The 18,537-nt window shown below is 38.5% G+C and overlaps 3 protein-coding genes across 3 annotated transcripts in view; 2 read left to right on the forward strand and 1 right to left on the reverse strand.

Annotated features, from left to right (window-relative positions):
• Positions 1-18,537, reverse strand: part of LOC116178896 (nucleoside diphosphate kinase 6-like) — a 234,504-nt gene that overhangs the window by 90,758 nt on the left and 125,209 nt on the right. The gene's annotated exons all lie outside the window — the stretch shown is intronic.
• LOC116178893 (uncharacterized protein C2orf81 homolog) overlaps positions 1-18,537 on the forward strand; it is a 179,521-nt gene that overhangs the window by 88,666 nt on the left and 72,318 nt on the right. The window lies entirely within an intron of this gene.
• LOC116178897 lies at positions 658-13,702 on the forward strand. The gene is made up of 5 exons (XM_031498549.1): positions 658-661; positions 716-845; positions 10,474-10,559; positions 13,276-13,432; positions 13,497-13,702. The coding sequence occupies exons 2-5, from the start codon at positions 824-826 to the stop codon at positions 13,658-13,660; spliced, it is 429 nt and encodes a 142-aa protein (XP_031354409.1). The 5' UTR covers positions 658-661; positions 716-823; the 3' UTR covers positions 13,661-13,702.

Below are 18,537 nucleotides of genomic sequence, written 5' to 3' on the forward strand. Positions count from 1 at the left end.
CGCGTGTTACAATGCTTTATTGCAATACTCCTATCTTGCGGACACTCGTGGCTACGCTTCGCGTCGCCACTCGTGCCACAAGGTAGTAGTATTACAATAGGTCGCATTGTAACACTTGTCTTTCAATATACTATTGTCGTTCTTGGCCCCGGACTGTGCTACACCGTATAAGAAAGAAACCACCAGGAAAAATTTATCTCAGTTTCAATACGTAGTGGACTATAGTCGAGACTATAGTTCACTTTTACATTATTTACCTATACCAAGTAGATAATCAATTTGAGACCTTATATTTGCTTATTTTTACCCTTACCCTTTTTTGTTACCCTTTTTTTAAAATATCTTCTGATTTCTTGATTATCGTTCCATTTCTCCTAATTTGTTCAGGGATAAACTATTGAAAAATTCGTTTGGTGAAACTTTGCATAATGCAGCCTATGTTAAACTATACAAAGACATTAGATTTAATATTCCAAAGAGATAAGGATCGTGCTGTAGAAGTCCATTGGATAGATTATAATCGGTGAATCAATAAAGCTTTTATAATACACACCACGAAGTTTAGTATTTGCGCTATTATAACGTGATGGTGCTCGTCGAAGTGTTCTGTTTTTGGTTTTCGGTGCGACTTGGTTCGATTATTACGGCATTTTTGACTTTGGTGGGATGATTTCTAATATTCTTGATCAATTGACTAGGGCTTTTTTAATTTCAGGTGCAATGCTGCGCCTTGTTCGTTACATATTTGTTATGCAAGCAGAACGAAGACGAATTTCGAGAAAACGTAAACCAATTCATTGACAAATTTATTACTTCGGAACGAATGGAAAAACATAACGCCTATGGTAATTATCAAGTGGTGTCAAATTTTGCGTCTGAGGCAGCGTGAATTATAAATTTTAGCTCTTCTTTTACAATGTGTATACAATGCGAATATGAATCAAAGTGACCCTTACACACAGTTTCTATATAGTGCTCGCCGGATACAAGCGCCAAATTTTGCATAAAGCTTTCTGAGACCCTAACAAACCATCTCCGAGTTACCAGTTCCGATGGGTCAGTGGGAACCCTTTTCATAAGGATTCGAACCCCCTTGACAAAAAATCCGCACTTCCGGCAGCAACCGGAAGTTGTGGAAGTGTAAAAATGACTTCTACCGTTTTAACGCGAATTTTCTGAGTATTAACTGCGATTCCGTGCGCTTAAGACTCATTCTTAAAACTGGTACCAGTGGCGGCATAAAGGGGGGGGGGGCATTTCTGGGGCCGCTTCTCAAAACTTAAGTTAGTCAAAAATTATGTTGGTGATCTGAAATAAAGGCATGTCGTCATGTGTACAGTGTTCCAAATTATCTGTTTTCGATGCTTTTGAGCAAACTTTGCTGCTGTGTCTTAAAAACTAAGCAGGGTATGGAAAATAGGAAAATATAAAAATACCACCTTACTAAGGGACTATTTTTACATGACGTTTATTTTTTTTAAACTTTTTTGAAATTCCCCCAAATAGTTATACAGCAAAAATTGTTTTTTGCATTTTTGGACTTTTGCGCTGTTGTCCACGTTTGCGCATCGTCGATCTATGCACCTTTGAAAAGTAAACAAGTGCAAACCGTATCACTCTATGTCTTTTAAATCTCAAAATCTTGCTGAAAAAGAAAAACATCGAAAACAAGCAATTTGGAACACCCTGTAGATAAGTGTTTTCATCGTACCTATCAATTTGTTGGCGATTTTGTGGCGAATGGGAGAAGAAAAGGGGGATGTATGCGAGCGTAATTTTGGTTGACCGCACCGAGTACCAGCGGTAGCTACTCCGCCACTGCGTTATAAGGAACCATTACGGCATTAAGTGATAATGTGTTGTCATAACTACCCACCCACAAAATGGTTTAATACCCACTTTAGCTCTAGTAACAGCGACATCTCGCCTCCAGGCATTTTTCGTTGAGACCTTTCATTAGAGTGCCATGAAGGCTAAAACCAGTTGCGCCCCCCCCCCCGCTATTTTAATAAAGGGCAAGAAAGAAGGGTGGTTGTTGGTAAAAAACAGTTCCTTTTGTTGAGATTAATTAGAATAAGGAAAGTTGTAATTTGTAGAAAGCAATTCATTCGATGAGATCTTTCTTTCATAAGAATACCATGTTGAGCAGAATGTGTGGTCGCCCCTCCCCCCTTGCAAAGTATGACTTGGCACCACTAAAGAGTAAAGACATGTGTATGCAAACTGTGAGACCAATTGGTTATCGCATGTAAAAGTTATGCACGTTTTACTTCCAATAACAGCATCTTTGTAAATAATACATGGGGCAGCCCCCCCCCCCCCTCTTAAGACAGTGAAATTTGATGGCAACTTATACTTATAGCAAATTCCAGGACTCTATGACCATTCCCCTAAAAGTAGTTCAACATGGCAGAAGTGGGTCGGACGAACGGACAAAACTCAAACAATAGCACATTTTTAAATAATTAAAAAAATGCGCTAAAAATTGGATTGTGCAAATACAAAAATATCCGTGCACATGGACAGACAGGCGGATAGACTGACACACGGACAGACAGCAATACAATACAATCTCGAGGACGGTTAGTAAACGTCAAAAGTGTAAAATTATAGTACATACTGCATATATGGAAAAAATCAAGTTTATACCATAACCGAATATGAAGAATAAAACCAGTTCCACTCCCCCCAACCCCACCCCCTCTCTTGGTTAGGGGTCAGAAAGGATGGAGGTAGTTGGTAGAAAACGGTTCCTTTCATTGAGACCTTTAATTAGAATACTATGAAAGATAAAAATTAATTTCTAACCCCTCCCACCCCCACCCCCCCATCACACAAGCTCCGTCGCCCCCCGATCTCGAAACCCGCAAGAAAGTTATAGTTTGTACCAACTAATTTATTTCGATGAGACCTTTCATTAGAATACCATGAAGGGTAAAACGTGTGTTACCCCCCCCCCCCACGTATGTAACAGTTATGCACGTTTTACTTTCAAAAACAACATCTCTGGAAATAATTCATGCCTCCCCCCCCCCTCCCCAAGACAGTGAAATTTAATGGCCGTGTGGCTCATCTTCAAGGTACACGCTACCTATTCCAGGACCATTCCCCTAGAAGAAATTCCAAACGGCAGGAGTGGGTTCGGACGGACGGACGGACAAAACGCAAACAATACCACATTTTTTAATCCTTAAAAAAATGCGCTAAAAGTAGAACCATAGCTCTTAAGATAAATAACAAATAGCGACCAAACGGCCTTAGGAACGGACAAACGGACGCACAGACGGACGGATAGTACCCACAATAGCGCATTTTTTTAAGAATTAAAAAAAATTTGCTATTGCTATTTGCGTTTTGTCCGTCCGTCCGTCCGGACCCATTTCTGCCGTTTTGAACTATGTCCTAGAAGAACGGTTCTGTCCTGGAATACGCATGCCTTTAACGGTGCCAAATAAAACTTTTAAGGGGGGGGGGGGGCGTTCTTTCAGTGCTAATATCTGCGGACCGGAGTGTCGGAGGATTTTGAATGTATGCCAAGCGGCCTTTAACCGTTTATGTGTAAAGGGCCTCCGTCCCATTAGTCATCTATCAAGAAACTAAACATTTATAGCATGCTACTATCTTCCAAATTACTCAAGTCTCTGAAATTACTTGATTTTGATGTTTTTCAGGAACATTTTGAGAACTAAAAGAGATAGAGTGATGCGGTTTGCACTTCTAGTAGTTACTTTTCAAAGCTGCCTAGATTAGCGATGTCAATTTTGATGTATGACTTACGCGAACCTAGCAACAGCGCTAAAGTTAAAAAATGCAATAAAACGTTTTTGCTTTATAACTTAGCTATTTGTGGAAGTAGGTATCTGGAAAGTGGAAAGAATAAAAGTTATGTAAAAATAGTCTCTTAAAAGGAGTATTTTTATGTTTTCGATAGCCTGCTTAGTTTTTAAGACACAGCACCAAAGTTTGCTTTTTCAAAACCAATTTATATTTTTTGTACCAATAACTTCCTTATTTTGTCTAATTAGAGAAATACATAATTATCAGTATGTTTGAAAATTGAAATAAATAAGGAAAACCGTTTTTCAGTCATGAAAATGGGGATGAAAATAATACAAGTAGGCCGTGAAATATATAGTTCGTCTTTCAGTAAATGCTCAAAATAACAGTAGTTTAATAGGATTTGCTCATTTACCTCAAATCCGACTGAAAACTGTGTCTATGGTTTGCTCTGATTTATATTGATTACAGAGACTAGCTAATTACTAACTAATTTATAGAATTTTAACTGAATAAGATAAATGAGCAAATCCTATTAAAATACTGTTAGTTTGAGCATTTTCTGAAACATGAACTATATATTCCACGGCCTACTTGTATTTAATCCACATTTTCAAGATTGAATAACGGATTTCCCTAATTATTTCAATTTTCTTCTCATCAAACATACTGATAAGTATGTATTTTTCTAATTAGAAAAAATAAGGAATTTATTGGTGCAAAAAAATTATAGGTAGGTATACACATTCACATTTGAAAAAACAAACTTTGGTGCTGTATCTTAAAAACTAAGCAGGCTATGGGAAATATAAAAATGCGAGAATATGCGAGAATATGTTTACATAGCTTTTTTTTTATTTTTTTTATATTCCCACAAATAACTAACTGCGATCAAAATCGGACTACCATTGATTTCCCTTTGCTCGTTGAAAAGCAAAACGGGTCGCTCATAAAACGTTTACGCCGCGCTGCCGTACGACATATGGACGGACAAGGTACATAATCTCAGAGCGTTTGGTTCCAAAAATAATTCACCCTCACGGGCAAAAAAGGGAAAGCATAAAGTCCTCTAGCTAGAGTATGCGGACGAATACAAAGGATACAGAGCTTGGTCTGTTATTGAAAATAGGATCGAATTAGCCGAGATGTCAAATTTATCGACGACCACCAAGTTGGGCCCAATTAATTACAAAAATACTAAATATTGCATAAAAACCGCTTCTGTATGATTCACCTAGATAAAATTAATGATTTTTCTATTTTCAAGTCTATTATTGCTCTCCGAATACAGGAGAAAATCTCCTCTATTTCCAGAAGCATGGAAAATAAGCGGTGAAGCTGTGGTACACTCAAGAATGACTGAAACTTATGTTTCATGCGTAACCTTCGACTGGGTCATTTACAACAAAATTAGTTTTTTTTAATAAACTTAGTAGGTATTTACTTCTATCGGAAATATTTAAATAAGAAGTTTAAATGCACCCACGCATCAACAAAATTCTTTATTTCGTTTACCTGACACGGTAACACCTGGTTTTTAGGAATGGCTTATCCGATATGGCAATTTTTTTAATGCCTACACCAACCCTAACTCCTAACCGGTACTCCTAAACGACGTGCGATCGGAGTTGAAACTTGGTAATACATCGAAATCCCTGAACATTCCAAATACATAAATAATTTGTTCGTTGATTTCCTAGAAATTGGTTGCCGTTTAGTTACAGTGACCAAAGTCGACACCCATCGCTATAAGAGTTTATGGGGAAGGTCAGCTATTCGCATAAATTTTGAAAATACGTTAAAATCAGTAAAAACTTTGAAATTTTCTTTCCTTGGCACCGATTTCCAAAAACATTTTTTCCATTTTCTAAAGTACCAGATGACTGTGGAAAAGAATATCATTCATTTATGCCAATGCTAAACACTTGTTTCTTCAAACTAAACATCTGGCATCGATAGAATATTGAAAAATTCCTAATCTTTTAATGAGTCATACGCTGGTGGCTGACCAGTACAGTACCAAATCATGATGCCTATTGATTGTACGCCTTTTACGATACAATTAACCAGTTTATTTGAGAAAAAATATTGCGATAATACCTCATCCTTTAGGCCGAGCGCTTTTTTTAATAAAAAGTAAACGACTTACCTTGGCACCAGCCAGTACTTCTTCTCCTAGATAGGGTCCACCATCGCATCATTGCACTGGATCACGGAACAAGCGGTTTTCACAAAGGTCACAATAAACGCGACGCTAAAACACGACGAAAAATGGTCACGGCAGCTGCAAAAATCGGCACAAAGAAATGATTAATTAAAATTACCTTTCGCTCTTTGGGCAAAATACCCGCCTTATCTCGTAACGAAGAACGTGTCGGCCGGTTCCTAAGCGACGAATATCTACGAACGCATTGGACACGTGCGCAACAATAGAGCCCACTACGGTTGTTTATCTCTTAAAATATAAAACAGATACAACGGCATTCTAATGATCCACTCCAATTGGTTTTTCCATCTTTTTGGTTAATATAATATCTAAGATAAGAAATTCCTTTTGTAGTTTCTATTCCGTTTTTGTGATTTGTATTTATGGCTCTTATTTCCCTGGTAAAATGCATCCACCTTGTTTCCTAGCAGAAGTTTAAGTGTGGGTATTTTTCTCACACTGTAACTTAGGCACTACAAAATAGTGAAATACCTACCTATCCTTTACTCTCTTTCTAATGGAAAACAGTTTTGTAGCTTTAAATCGTCCTGAACAAAATCAAAAGCTTAGATAATTTAGAAATGGGGCACTTTCGAATGTGTGTATTTTTTAATCAACTACTTTCGTCTCTAAAAAGTGTGAAGAAAATGTGATTTTCCTCTTTAGCGAGGAAAGTAAAAAATGATCAAAGTCCTCGTGTGAGATCGAAGGGACTTCAGCGCATTTTTGTGTGGCAGATCAGTGTTTTATTAGCCAATATTGACTCCACCATCAATAAGATCTTGCCGAAAGCTACCACGTTCACTTTGTCGGTACCATTTTCTCACTTACCGTGCACTCGCAATTCGCGTTTGAAGTTTTGACTCCACCATCATTAAAATCCTTTGGGGGTTACCATATTCCCTTTGTCGACACCCACTTCTGATCACCCGCAACAATTCGGATTTGAAGTTTCGACTCCACCATCAGTAAGATCTCGTCGGGGGTTACCACATTCCCTTTGTCGATACACAGTTCCGACGTCCCGTTCATTCGTAATTCACATTTTGGTAGATTTCGCTAAAATCCCGGCATAAAATCGTATTCAACTTTTGGGTACTTCACATAGCTCGACCTTCTATTAGTGACACGAGAAAGAGAGACCGCGATTCGCGCTGTAAGAAACTTTTGGGCGCCCAAAGTCGTCTACCCCTCGAAGCGCGCCGCGCAAAAGGTGGTTTATGTCGCCCCTAGGAAAAAAAAACAAAATTCCGCGACGCAGGAGTTGTGCGCGTTGACAAGATCTTCCCGACGACACCAATTTGAAAACAATCGGAGAAAAACTGTAGAAGAAGATAGATAAAAACTGAAAAATCTCCAGGTTAGTATAATACGCTCGGGGATGGCGTCCAGATGTCGTCGACTCCAAATCTTGTAGCCCCATCCCTAACGTTCTTAATTACACGGCCCCGATAGTTACATGTACACTCCTTGTCTTTTTACAAGCGTTTTTCTACGGGCGCGCATTTACTGCCAGCCAGCCAGCCAGCCAGCCAGCCAGCCGACCAGCCAGCCAGCCAGCCAGCCAGCCAAAGTGAGATTAAAAGCTACTTTTTACAAAAAAAATTTTTTGCAAAAATGCGCTAAAAACAATTGCTCCTCTTAATAACGATATGACATTTAAAATTGAAACCCCCATATCTAGATTGCTGTGTGTCCAATATCGCTGTACCATTCTAGCACATCCTTGCTGTAATAATGGCAGTTGGCTAGATCTGCCCAAAACATAATCGGACCATCATGGGACTTAATAAAAGATAAAATTTGTTTGTTGAGGCACTCCCTTTTATACCGGGTGAATATTCGCAAACCGAACATAGGGAATTAACATGGAAAAAAGGTTTTTAGCGCATTTTTGCAAATTTATTTATAAAAATTATCAAAGTCCTCGTTTGAGATCGAAGGGACTTCAGCGCATTTTTGTGTGGCAGATCAGTATTCGATTCAACCATCAATAACAGATCTTGTCGAAGGCTACTACATTCACTAACCGCTTCCCACTTTCCTCGTGCACCCGCAATTCGCTTTTAAAGATTTGACTCCACCATCAGGCAGATCGTGTCGGGGGCTACCACATTCCCTTTGACGGTACCCACTTCCGACGTTCGGTTCACCCGCAATTCGCGTTTGAAGATTTGACTCCACCATCAGGAAAATCGTGTCGGGGGCTACCACATTTCCTTTGACGGTACTCCCTTCCGACGTCCCGTTCACCCGCAATTCGCGTTTGAAGATTTGACTCCACCATCAGGAAGATCGTGTCGGGGGCTACCACATTTCCTTTGACGTTCCCCCCTTCCGACGTCCCGTTCGCCCGCAATTCGCGATTGAAGATTTGACACCACCATCAGTGAGATCGTGTCGCGGGCTACCACATTCCCTTTTACGGTACCCACTTCCGATGCCCCGTTCACCCGCAATTCGCGTTTGAAGATTTGACTCCACCATCAGGAAGATCGTGTCGGGGGCTACCACATTCCCTTTGACGGTACCTCCTTCCGCCGTCCCGTTCACCAGCAATTCGCGTTTGAAGATTTGACTCCACCATCAGTGAGATCGTGTCGCGGGCTACCACATTCCCTTTTACGGTACCCACTTCCGACGTCCCGTTCAACCGCAATTCGCGTTTGAAGATTTGACTCCACCATCAGGAAGATCGTGTCGGGGGCTACCACATTCCCTTTGACGGTACCTCCTTCCGACGTCCCGTTCACCCGCAATTCGCGTTTGAAGATTTGACTCCACCATCAGGAAGATCGTGTCGCGGGCTACCACATTCCCTTTTACGGTACCCCCTTCCGACGTCCCGTTCACCCGCAATTCGCGTTTGAAGATTTGACTCCACCATCAGGAAGATCGTGTCGGGGGCTACCACATTTCCGTTGACGGTACCCCCTTCCGACGTCCCGTTCACCCGCAATTCGCGTTTGAAGATTTGACTCCACCATCAGTGAGATCGTGTCGCGGGCTACCACATTCTCTTTTACGGTACCCACTTCCGACGTCCCGTTCCCTCGCAATTCACTTCTATTGGCGACACGAGAAAGAGAGACAGCGATTCGAGATTCACGAAACTTTAAACCGCGTGAGTTCGCAACGGAAGGTAAAAGGCGCCTGACTACTTCTCGAAGACGCGCGCGCCGCCTCGCAAAAGGTCGTTAATTTCGCCCCTATGACAAAAAACAAAATTCCCCCACGCAGGAGTTGTGCGCGTTTACAACATCTTTCCGACGACACCAATTTCAAAAGAATCGGACCAAAACTGTAGTAGAAGATAGGAAAAAAACTGAAAAACCTTCACGTTAGTATACTACGCTCGAGGATGACGCCCAGATGTCGCCAACCCCACATCATGTAGCCATGTCCCTAAGGTTGACAAATTTAACGGCCCTGTAGATACACGTACACCCGTTGCCTTTCTACAAGAGTTCTTCTACGCGCCCACATTTGCTGCCAGCCAGCCAGCCAGCCAGCCAGCCAGCCAAAGTGAGATTAAAAGCTACTTTTTACAAAAAAATTTTTTTGCAAAAATGCGCTAAAAAGTAGCTTTTAATCTCACCTTGGCTGGCTGGCTGGCCGGCTAGCTGGATGGCAGCAAATGTGGGCGCGTAGAAGAACTCTTGTAGAAAGGCAACGGATGTACGTCTATCTACAAGGCCGTGTAATTTGTCAACCTTAGGGACAGAGCTACATGATGTGGGGTTGGCGACATCTGGGCGTCATCCTCGAGCGTAGTTTACTAACGTGAAGGTTTTTCAGTTTTTTTCTATCTTCTACTACAGTTTTGGTCCGATTCTTTTCAAATTGGTGTCGTCGGAAAGATGTTGTAAACGCGCACAACTCCTGCGTGGTGGAATTTTGTTTTTTGTCCTAGGGGCGAAATTATAACGACCTGTTGCAAGGCGCGCGCGCTTCTTCGAGAGGTAGTCAACTTCGAGCGCCTTTTACCTTCCGTTGCGAATTTTGTCACGCGGTTTAACGTTTCGTAAATCTCGAATCGCTCTCTCTCTTTCTCGTGTCGCCAATAGCTCGGGCAATGAGAAGTGCCCCAAAAATTAGTACTATCTTGTGGAAGGTTTTTAGCGAAATCCACCAAAATGTGGGTGATGCACCGAAAAAGGAAATGTAGTAGCCTCCGACAAGATCTAACTGATGATGAAGTGAAAACTTCAAACGCGAATTTGGGGTGATCGGGGCATCGGAAGTGGGTACCAACAAAGAGGATGTGGTAGCCCCTAAGGTAGCCCGCTACACGATCTTACTGATGGTGGAGTCAAAATTTCAAAATTTGATTTTGTGCATGCACCGTACCGTTATTATTTACGAAAGCATTTAAATAAAAATTTTTTACTAAAGAATCTGCCATTTGAAAACCAAAATATTTAAGAAACATTGAAAACGTCGTGCAAATTGAAGACAAAGCTATCTTTATCATCTACCTATTTTTACAGATGTAGATACATGGATCACGGTGATGCTGGTCTACTTCTCAATTTTGTCAGCATGTTCAATCCTCCTGGTAATCGGATCATTTAAGGTACGTAGGAATATTTTGTATGGAATAGTACATGATACTTACTGATCTATGGGGTAATGGGGTATTGGACAGCCTTTCAAACGTTTGTTGGATCGTTCATACCCACACAATTCATGTCCTATACTGAGAACTTCTTGATTATTTCCTGAATGCAGAGCTGGGCAGAATACTTTCAAAAAGTATTTTAATACTATATAAATAGTAGGTAAATACTTTACACAAATCAAAGGTATTTGAATACTAAATACTTTTACCTCCAGCACAAGCGAATACTAGATACAGATACATTGAAAAGTATTCAAATACTTAAAAAAATAAGTATTCAAATACTTTAGAATGTATTCGAATACTATAAAAAGTATTCGAAAGTATTACTTTGTATGGGGTTAGCTTTTTTTATATTTCTATTGTTATATACAAATTTAAGGGGAGTAAAAGCGTATTATTATTATTATTATATTATTATATAGGAGGTACCTACCAGGACCTTTCTTATACCAGTTATATCCTTAATAATACGCGTCGTGCACATGATACGTACGCCTTTCTGAAATTAATCCTAGCGATTTTGGAACAGATCCATTTTTGACCATCCGTTTGTCCGTGTGCATGATAACTTGTTTAGAAACGTGCGATCGCTTTGAAAATTGGTACACATGGTCTTAAGGATATAAGAAAGGTCCCTATATTGTTGTTAAGTTACGTAGACTATCGAGTTCGGTATTCAGATGTATCGGATTTTTATATTTGATTTTCCCTAAACATTTCTAAATTGTTCTCAAATATTTGAATAACTTAAAAGTACTGCCTTTTTTTGAGGCCGGAAAAAAAATTGTCTGAGATCGACCGGGAAAAAACATTTTCTTATAGAATTTGGCCCCTGATTTGGCCCGTAGAATCCATAATTTCAAACAGTTTGAAGATTGGGCTACTACCTCAAAAATTACAACCCTTTGAATTTTTTTCGAAATTTGTTTTTTGTCCATAACTTTTGATTGAGAAGTCCGATCGAAAAAAGTACGAATTGTTTTGGATTCTACGCACCAAAATTAATAAGAAAAAGTGTTTTCTCGAGAAATTTTGGAGTAGTCGATTTTTGGTAAAAAAAGGAAGGTTAAGTATTTGAATACTTTAAAGGATTTGAATACTAAAAAGTATTTACAAAATCGAATACTGCCCAGCTCTGCCTGAATGGTACATACAATATACCCACGGGTTGAATAACCCAAACTCCTGTTTAGGCACCAAAGTTCAAAAAACTCGAAAACCATTTGATTTGGCTTACCGTGACCTATCAAATTTGGTAAAAGTACAAGGTCGCCCTGTTCAAAATAAAGCCCTAGATAACTTCCGGTAACCCCAACTAAACATGAATCCAAATAAATTAGCCTTTTTAATAATATTTATGTATATATTGCACAAATTTCGCGTATAATAATAATCGATTCACCTCGTCCTTGTACGTTTTAGTTTTGTAAACACTAAATTAAGAATTGTTTATCATTGTCAAATTAACTACTTAATTTTTTTTGAGAGCTACTCTGACTCTGGCATAGGTATAAAAAGTTCTAAGCATGAAATATCGGGTACGAAAGATCCATAGCCGGGTGTTGGGTACCAATCCGTTGCAGAAGTATGCACAGTGCCGGATTTAGGGGGGGGGCTATGGGACTATTAGCCCCCGGCGGTAAATTTTGAGTGGCGGTATGTCGTCGCTCTCATCACGTTTTAATTCTAAATGTAGATATTTAATTTATGGGGTTCAGTTTCTGAATTAGTATGGTAATAAAACTTCTTATCTTCACCTATAAGATCGACGATGTCGGCGATAGCAGGTCACTGGACCGCACAAAAACCCTAGCAAAAACACGTTTCATTTTTCCGGGAAATCTGCACTTTGCTGACAAATGACATTACCTCATCATCCGTTATCTACCTCTATTTTCCATTGACTATATTGTCGGGCACATTTACTTGCTAAACCCTTATTACAAGCAATTATTAAGCGGCAGAGTAAAGCGATGCAAGGTTTATAGGGGAGTCGATGGTGTCCGTCTGTCCGTCCGTGAACACGATAACTGCCAAACGAATGGACGGATTCGGTTCAAACTTTGCACAGTTGACTTACATGCCACATATAACAAGCCTATTGAAAATAGGTGAAATTGAATGATCCCGTTGGGTCAAACCTTAAGCGTCAAAGCAAAGCGATGATGCAAGGGGAGTCGATGGTGTCCGTCTGTCCGTGAACACGATAACTGTCAAACGCTTGGATCGATTTGGTTCAAATTAACTTTGCACAGTTGACCATATGCCACAAGTGATAAGCCTATTGAAAATGAGTCAAATCCAATGACCCCTTGGGGACTCAGACTCAGACGTCATTATGCGTTAGCGCAGAAAAGTTTGCTCATTTATTAGTGGAGTGTTTCCAAGAATGAGCGAAAAAGAAGGGGGTGCATTTTGGAAACGACAAAAGTTAGAAAAACAACAAAAATTAAATGAAGTATTACAAAAAAAAACACCAAGATACAGCTTTTTTTCCTACCTACTGGCGGTATAGTATGACTTAGCCCCCGGCGGTCCATGAACTAAATCCGGCACTGAGTATGCAATTGATTTAGAAGAAACACGCTAAGAATAATGTGCCATTCCAAACATTAAACATATCTGCCTATATACAAATTTCTTTACTGTAAGAAACGGTCTTTTTTAGTGCAAACCGATGCTAATCTTTCCATTTCTGACAGCTTACCCCATATATGTAGTGCTATGGCTAACTACCCACGTCAGAGTGATGGTCGGTCTGAAAAATCAAGATATTGGAATCGGGAATTTAATACTTTACAGTAATCTTGGAGGATTTCTCATATGTAAGTTGCTTTCGAGCCTTCGAGGTAAGTAGGTGTTTGTGTAGTTATTGCCGAGATGTTTCAGTACTCCTTCTCTACATGTGGTTTTGCGTATTTTGTTTTGTTCAAATGGTTTATGAATTAAAATCGGAAATGAAGAAGGAAAAGAATGTTGGCAACTCAAAAAATAACAATGAGCCCAAGAAGATTGCGAGAGCTGATAATTATTACAAGATATATTTACCATAAGATCGAGATATACCTGTGTGTAAACTCTATCTATGAATTAAATTTTGCAGCACAAATAAACAAAGTAAATTGATAGGTAAGCGTTTTATTAACAAATAATATGGAAATTAGCGCATAGTCATATGGCCACAAAATCTTCTGGTGCAGAGTGTAGATGCAGAACAGAATCAAAACCTGGATGCCAAGGTAAGTGCGCATTTAATTTGATTATACACACTAGTTAGTGTGTGTAATTTATTCAAAGACTTGTCCAGTAACTTTGTTCCTAAAAATGGGGGGTACCAAGCGTCAAATCCGCGCGGTAGTTCTGATTTTTTGTGGGATTGCTTGTGTTGTTAACCCAATGTATAATTCAAGTTTTCGACCACGAGCGGCGAACGCAACATAGTCAAATATACTAAAAACCGAGGAATTTTCGTTTTCTTTTCAGATTTTGACGATTTTAACCCTGAAGGACCAGTTTTTTGCCAATAACGGTTCAATAGGTTTTCAAAGCAGACTAAATTTGCTATAATTTAAGCCCACAGCCGTTTGTATAGGTGTAATTGATTCCGAGATAATGCTTTTCAAAGATTGGCAATTTTTCGAATTCAAAAATCTTTCACAAAACTTTATGGGTGACGTTTCTATTCTGTTTTACACAGATGCCAAGAATGGGCGGTATTACGCTGAAAAATAAAACGAATAATGAATTTTGTAAGGTGGTAGTTTCTGTTGCCAACTAAACTGTCGAACAATCATTAGCTGTTAATGTCAAAGATCCAAGAGTGTAAATCGTTTGATTTAGTTCTGTTCAGTTCAGTGCTGGATATTTTTACTTTACAATAATTTGATGCCGTTTTTTATTTTCCCTGATTTTTTTCTGATCTAGAAATGGTGGAGGACGTATTGTGGAGAGATGTTACACAAGATATTGACAATCCAGCCACAAACCTTTCAAGTGAGGAAATGGACGATGCTCAACCGTGCTCGTCCAAGAAGGGAAAATGTACTTAGATGGAAGTCAAACAAAATTTCTTTTTATAAAATGACTGTTTTGAAGTTTAATTAAGAATATCACTTACGCCTCTCGTTTTCTTTTATAGAATTATCTACAGAACAACAAAATAGTGCTAACAATTTTCGACTTTGAAAAAATCGATAAACTTTGAAAAGCATTATCTCCTAAAGCTAAACTATTACGTCTGTAGAAACGGTTGTAGCCTCAAATTGTAAACAATTTAGTCTACTTTCAAAGCGTATTCATTAGTTATTTTCGACAAACTGGTCCTTCGGGGTTAAAATCGTCAAAATCTGAAAAGAACACGAAAATTCATCGGTTTTTAGTATATTTGACTATGTTGCGTTCGTCGCTCGAGGTACATTGGGTTAACAAAAAATCAGAACTACCGGATTTGACGTATGGTCTGATGTATATAGTTACCGGACTACACATTCTATAAGAAAATTTTTTTTCCGGGTCGATCTGAGACAATTTTTTTTTCGGGGCTCAAAAAAGGCAGTGTATAACCTTCCTTTTTTACCAAAAATCGACTGCTCCAAAATTTCTCGGGAAAACACTTCTTCTTATTAATTTTGGTGCGTAGAAACAAAAACAATTCGAACTTTTTCGATCGGACTTCTCAATCAAAAGTTATGGACTAGAAACCAATTTCGAAAGAAAATTCAAAGGACTGTAACTTTTGAACTAGTAGCCCAATCTTGGAACTGTTTGAAATTATGGATTCTACAGGCCACATTCTATAAGAAATTTTTTTTCCGGGTCGATCTGAGACAAATTTTTTTTCGGGGCTCAAAAAAAGGCAGTGTATAACCTTCCTTTTTTACCAAAAATAGACTACTCCAAAATTTCTCGGGGAAACACATTTTTTATTAATTTTGGTGCGTAGAATCCAAAACAATACGAACTTTTTCGATCGGACTTCTCAATCAAAAGTTATGGACTAGAAACCAATTTCGAAAGAAAATTCAAAGGACTGTATAACTTTTGAACTAGTAGCCCAATCTTGGAACTGTTTGAAATTATGGATTCTACAGGCCACATTCTATAAGAACTTTTTTTTTTCCGGGTCGATCTGAGACAATTTTTTCTTCAGGGCTCAAAAAAAGGCAGTGTATAACCTTCCTTTTTTACCAAAAATAGACTACTCCAAAATTTCTCGGGAAAACACATATTCTTATTAATTTTGGTGCGTAGAATCCAAAACAATTCGAACTTTTTCGATCGGACTTCTCAATCAAAAGTTATAGACTAGAAACCAATTTCGAAAAAAATTCAAAGGGCTGTAACTTTTGAACTAGTGGCCCAATCTTGGAACTGTTTGAAATTATGGATTTTACAGGCCACATTCTATAAGAACATTTTTTTTCCGGGTCGATCTGAGACAATTTTTTCTTCAGGGCTCAAAAAAGGCAGTGTATAACCTTCCTTTTTTTACCAAAAATCGACTGCACCAAAATTTCTCGGGAAAACACTTGTTCTTATTAATTTTGGTGCGTAGAACCCAAAACAATTCGTACTTTTTCGATTAGACTTCTCAATCAAAAGTTATAGACTAGAAACCAATTTCGAAAAAAAATTCAAAGGGCTGTAATTTTTGAACTAGGAGCCCAATCTTGGAACTGTTTGAAATTATGGATTCTATGGGCCACATTCTATAAGAAAATTTTTTTCCGGGTTGATCTGAGACAATTTTTTCTTCGGGGCTCAAAAAAAGGCAGTGTATAACCTCCCTTTTTTACCAAAAATCGACTGCACCAAAATTTCTCGGGAAAACATTTTTTTATTAATTTTGGTGCGTAGAATCCAAAACAATTCAAAATTTTTCGATCGGGCTTCTCAATCAAAAGTTATGGACTAGAAACCAATTTCGAAAGAAACTTCAAAGGGCTGTAACTTTTGAACTAGTAGCCCAATCTTGGAACTGTTTGAAATTATGGATTCTACAGGCCACATTCTATAAGAACATTTTTTTTCCGGGTCGATCTGAGACAATTTTTTCTTCAGGGCTCAAAAAAGGCAGTGTATAACCTTCCTTTTTTTACCAAAAATCGACTGCACCAAAATTTCTCGGGAAAACACTTTTTCTTATTAATTTGGTGCGTAGAATCCAAAACAATTCGTACTTTTTCGATCAGACTTCTCAATCAAAAGTTATAGACTAGAAACCAATTTCGAAAAAAAAATTCAAAGGGCTGTAACTTTTGAACTAGTAGCCCAATCTTGGAACTGTTTGAAATTATGGATTCTACAGGCCACGTTCTATAAGAAAATGTTTTTTTCCCGATCAATCTGAGACAATTTTTTTTTCCGGCGTGTTTGTTTTTTTTTGGTATAATTAAAGGCAATAATATTATTATTATTATTAATACATTTAAGTTATTCAAATATTTGAGAACAATTTAGAAATGTTTAGGGAAAGTTTCCATTGTCACAAAATATGACAATAGTATATTAAGATACAAGTGTATAATCAAGTCTGTAAAGCACGCGCAATGAGTTTAATGGCATGACGCGAAGCGGAGCGAAATCATATACGCGTTTTTATGCTATCGCCAGCATTAATATCAAGGAAAAACAGATAATTTTGAGTAAGCCGGATAAATAAATGGGTAGGTAAGTTAATAAAAGCGATTGGACTCGTCGCGTTTAGTGCCCATTGATCGCCTTTTACGATCTCCAGGGCGGGAGTGGGTCAATTCTACCCCCGAACCCACAAGGGGTAACAAATGTACCATACGGCTTGAATGTTGATGCTGGTTTGCAGTTAGCCTCGTAGTAGGAGTAATAGCATCAAGTGATTGACACATTTTCTCAATAATAATAATAATAATAATAATAATAATAGAGATTTATTGCCCAGCAGAGCAGACATTCCAATTACAGGACAATACATATTTTTAATAGTTAAAATTGTAGCAGTAGCAGTAAGTAGGTACTTCGAAATCTTGAACTTCATACCGAGATGCAAGACTTTTTTCATATAAATTGTAAGATTCTCGCTTCCATTTTGTTATGATGACTTGACTAATTAAGGGTACCGCTCACTGGTGTGAAGCACGATGACACGCCGCAAAGCGACGCGGAACGGATTTTATTTAAAACATAGTTTTAAATGAGAGAGCGCACACATGTCTGAAGCGCAACGAAGGGCCCTTTTTCTGTTTCTTCGCATAAAACGGAGTGCGCTGTATGTGCGTATAGGCGCGGAAATGCGCTCCTGACAGAAAGTGTTTTTCATATTTCACACAATTGAATGCCTTTTTCAGATCTACTAAGCACAGATTTACAGTTCTTCCTCATTTTATACCGGGTGGTGCCTAGCGCGACGCAGCATAGGGATTTCAATGGTAATTTCTTTGTAGTCAATTACTAGCTCCCCTAATTATTTTAGAGCAAAAGTCTAAATACGTTTTTTTTTAGAGAAAAAAATACTGCATCTGTTCATGCTATTACTCATAATTTTCCGTTTTTCAAAACCGTAGAAATCGACAAAATAAAAAGGTCCATTTTACAATAAATCAAATATGCCTTGGAATTACTTAAAAAAACAGCGATCACGTTTCATTATTTGTCTTTGACGTATATTAAATTTATACTTATTTATAAATTAGTTAAAGAACTGCAAGTGCAATAACGTTCAAAATGTCCGTCAAAACCATCAGGAAAACGACAATACATTCAACGTTTTGGCTGCAGTAGCGGAAAATCCGAATATAAGTTTAGGAATAAATCTTCTTCAAATCAGTTTTTTTTCTTCGATTATGTAGGTACTCTGATTCCGGAAAATAATAAACAAATAGTATCTGATGCAGATGCAGCATACATTCTCTAAAAAAGATTACCCTAAGATGCCTTTTATTGCGTCGGTTAGTTG

This window comes from Photinus pyralis, unplaced genomic scaffold (genome assembly GCF_008802855.1).
Source record: "Photinus pyralis isolate 1611_PpyrPB1 unplaced genomic scaffold, Ppyr1.3 Ppyr1.4_LG8, whole genome shotgun sequence".
NCBI lineage: Eukaryota > Metazoa > Arthropoda > Insecta > Coleoptera > Lampyridae > Photinus > Photinus pyralis.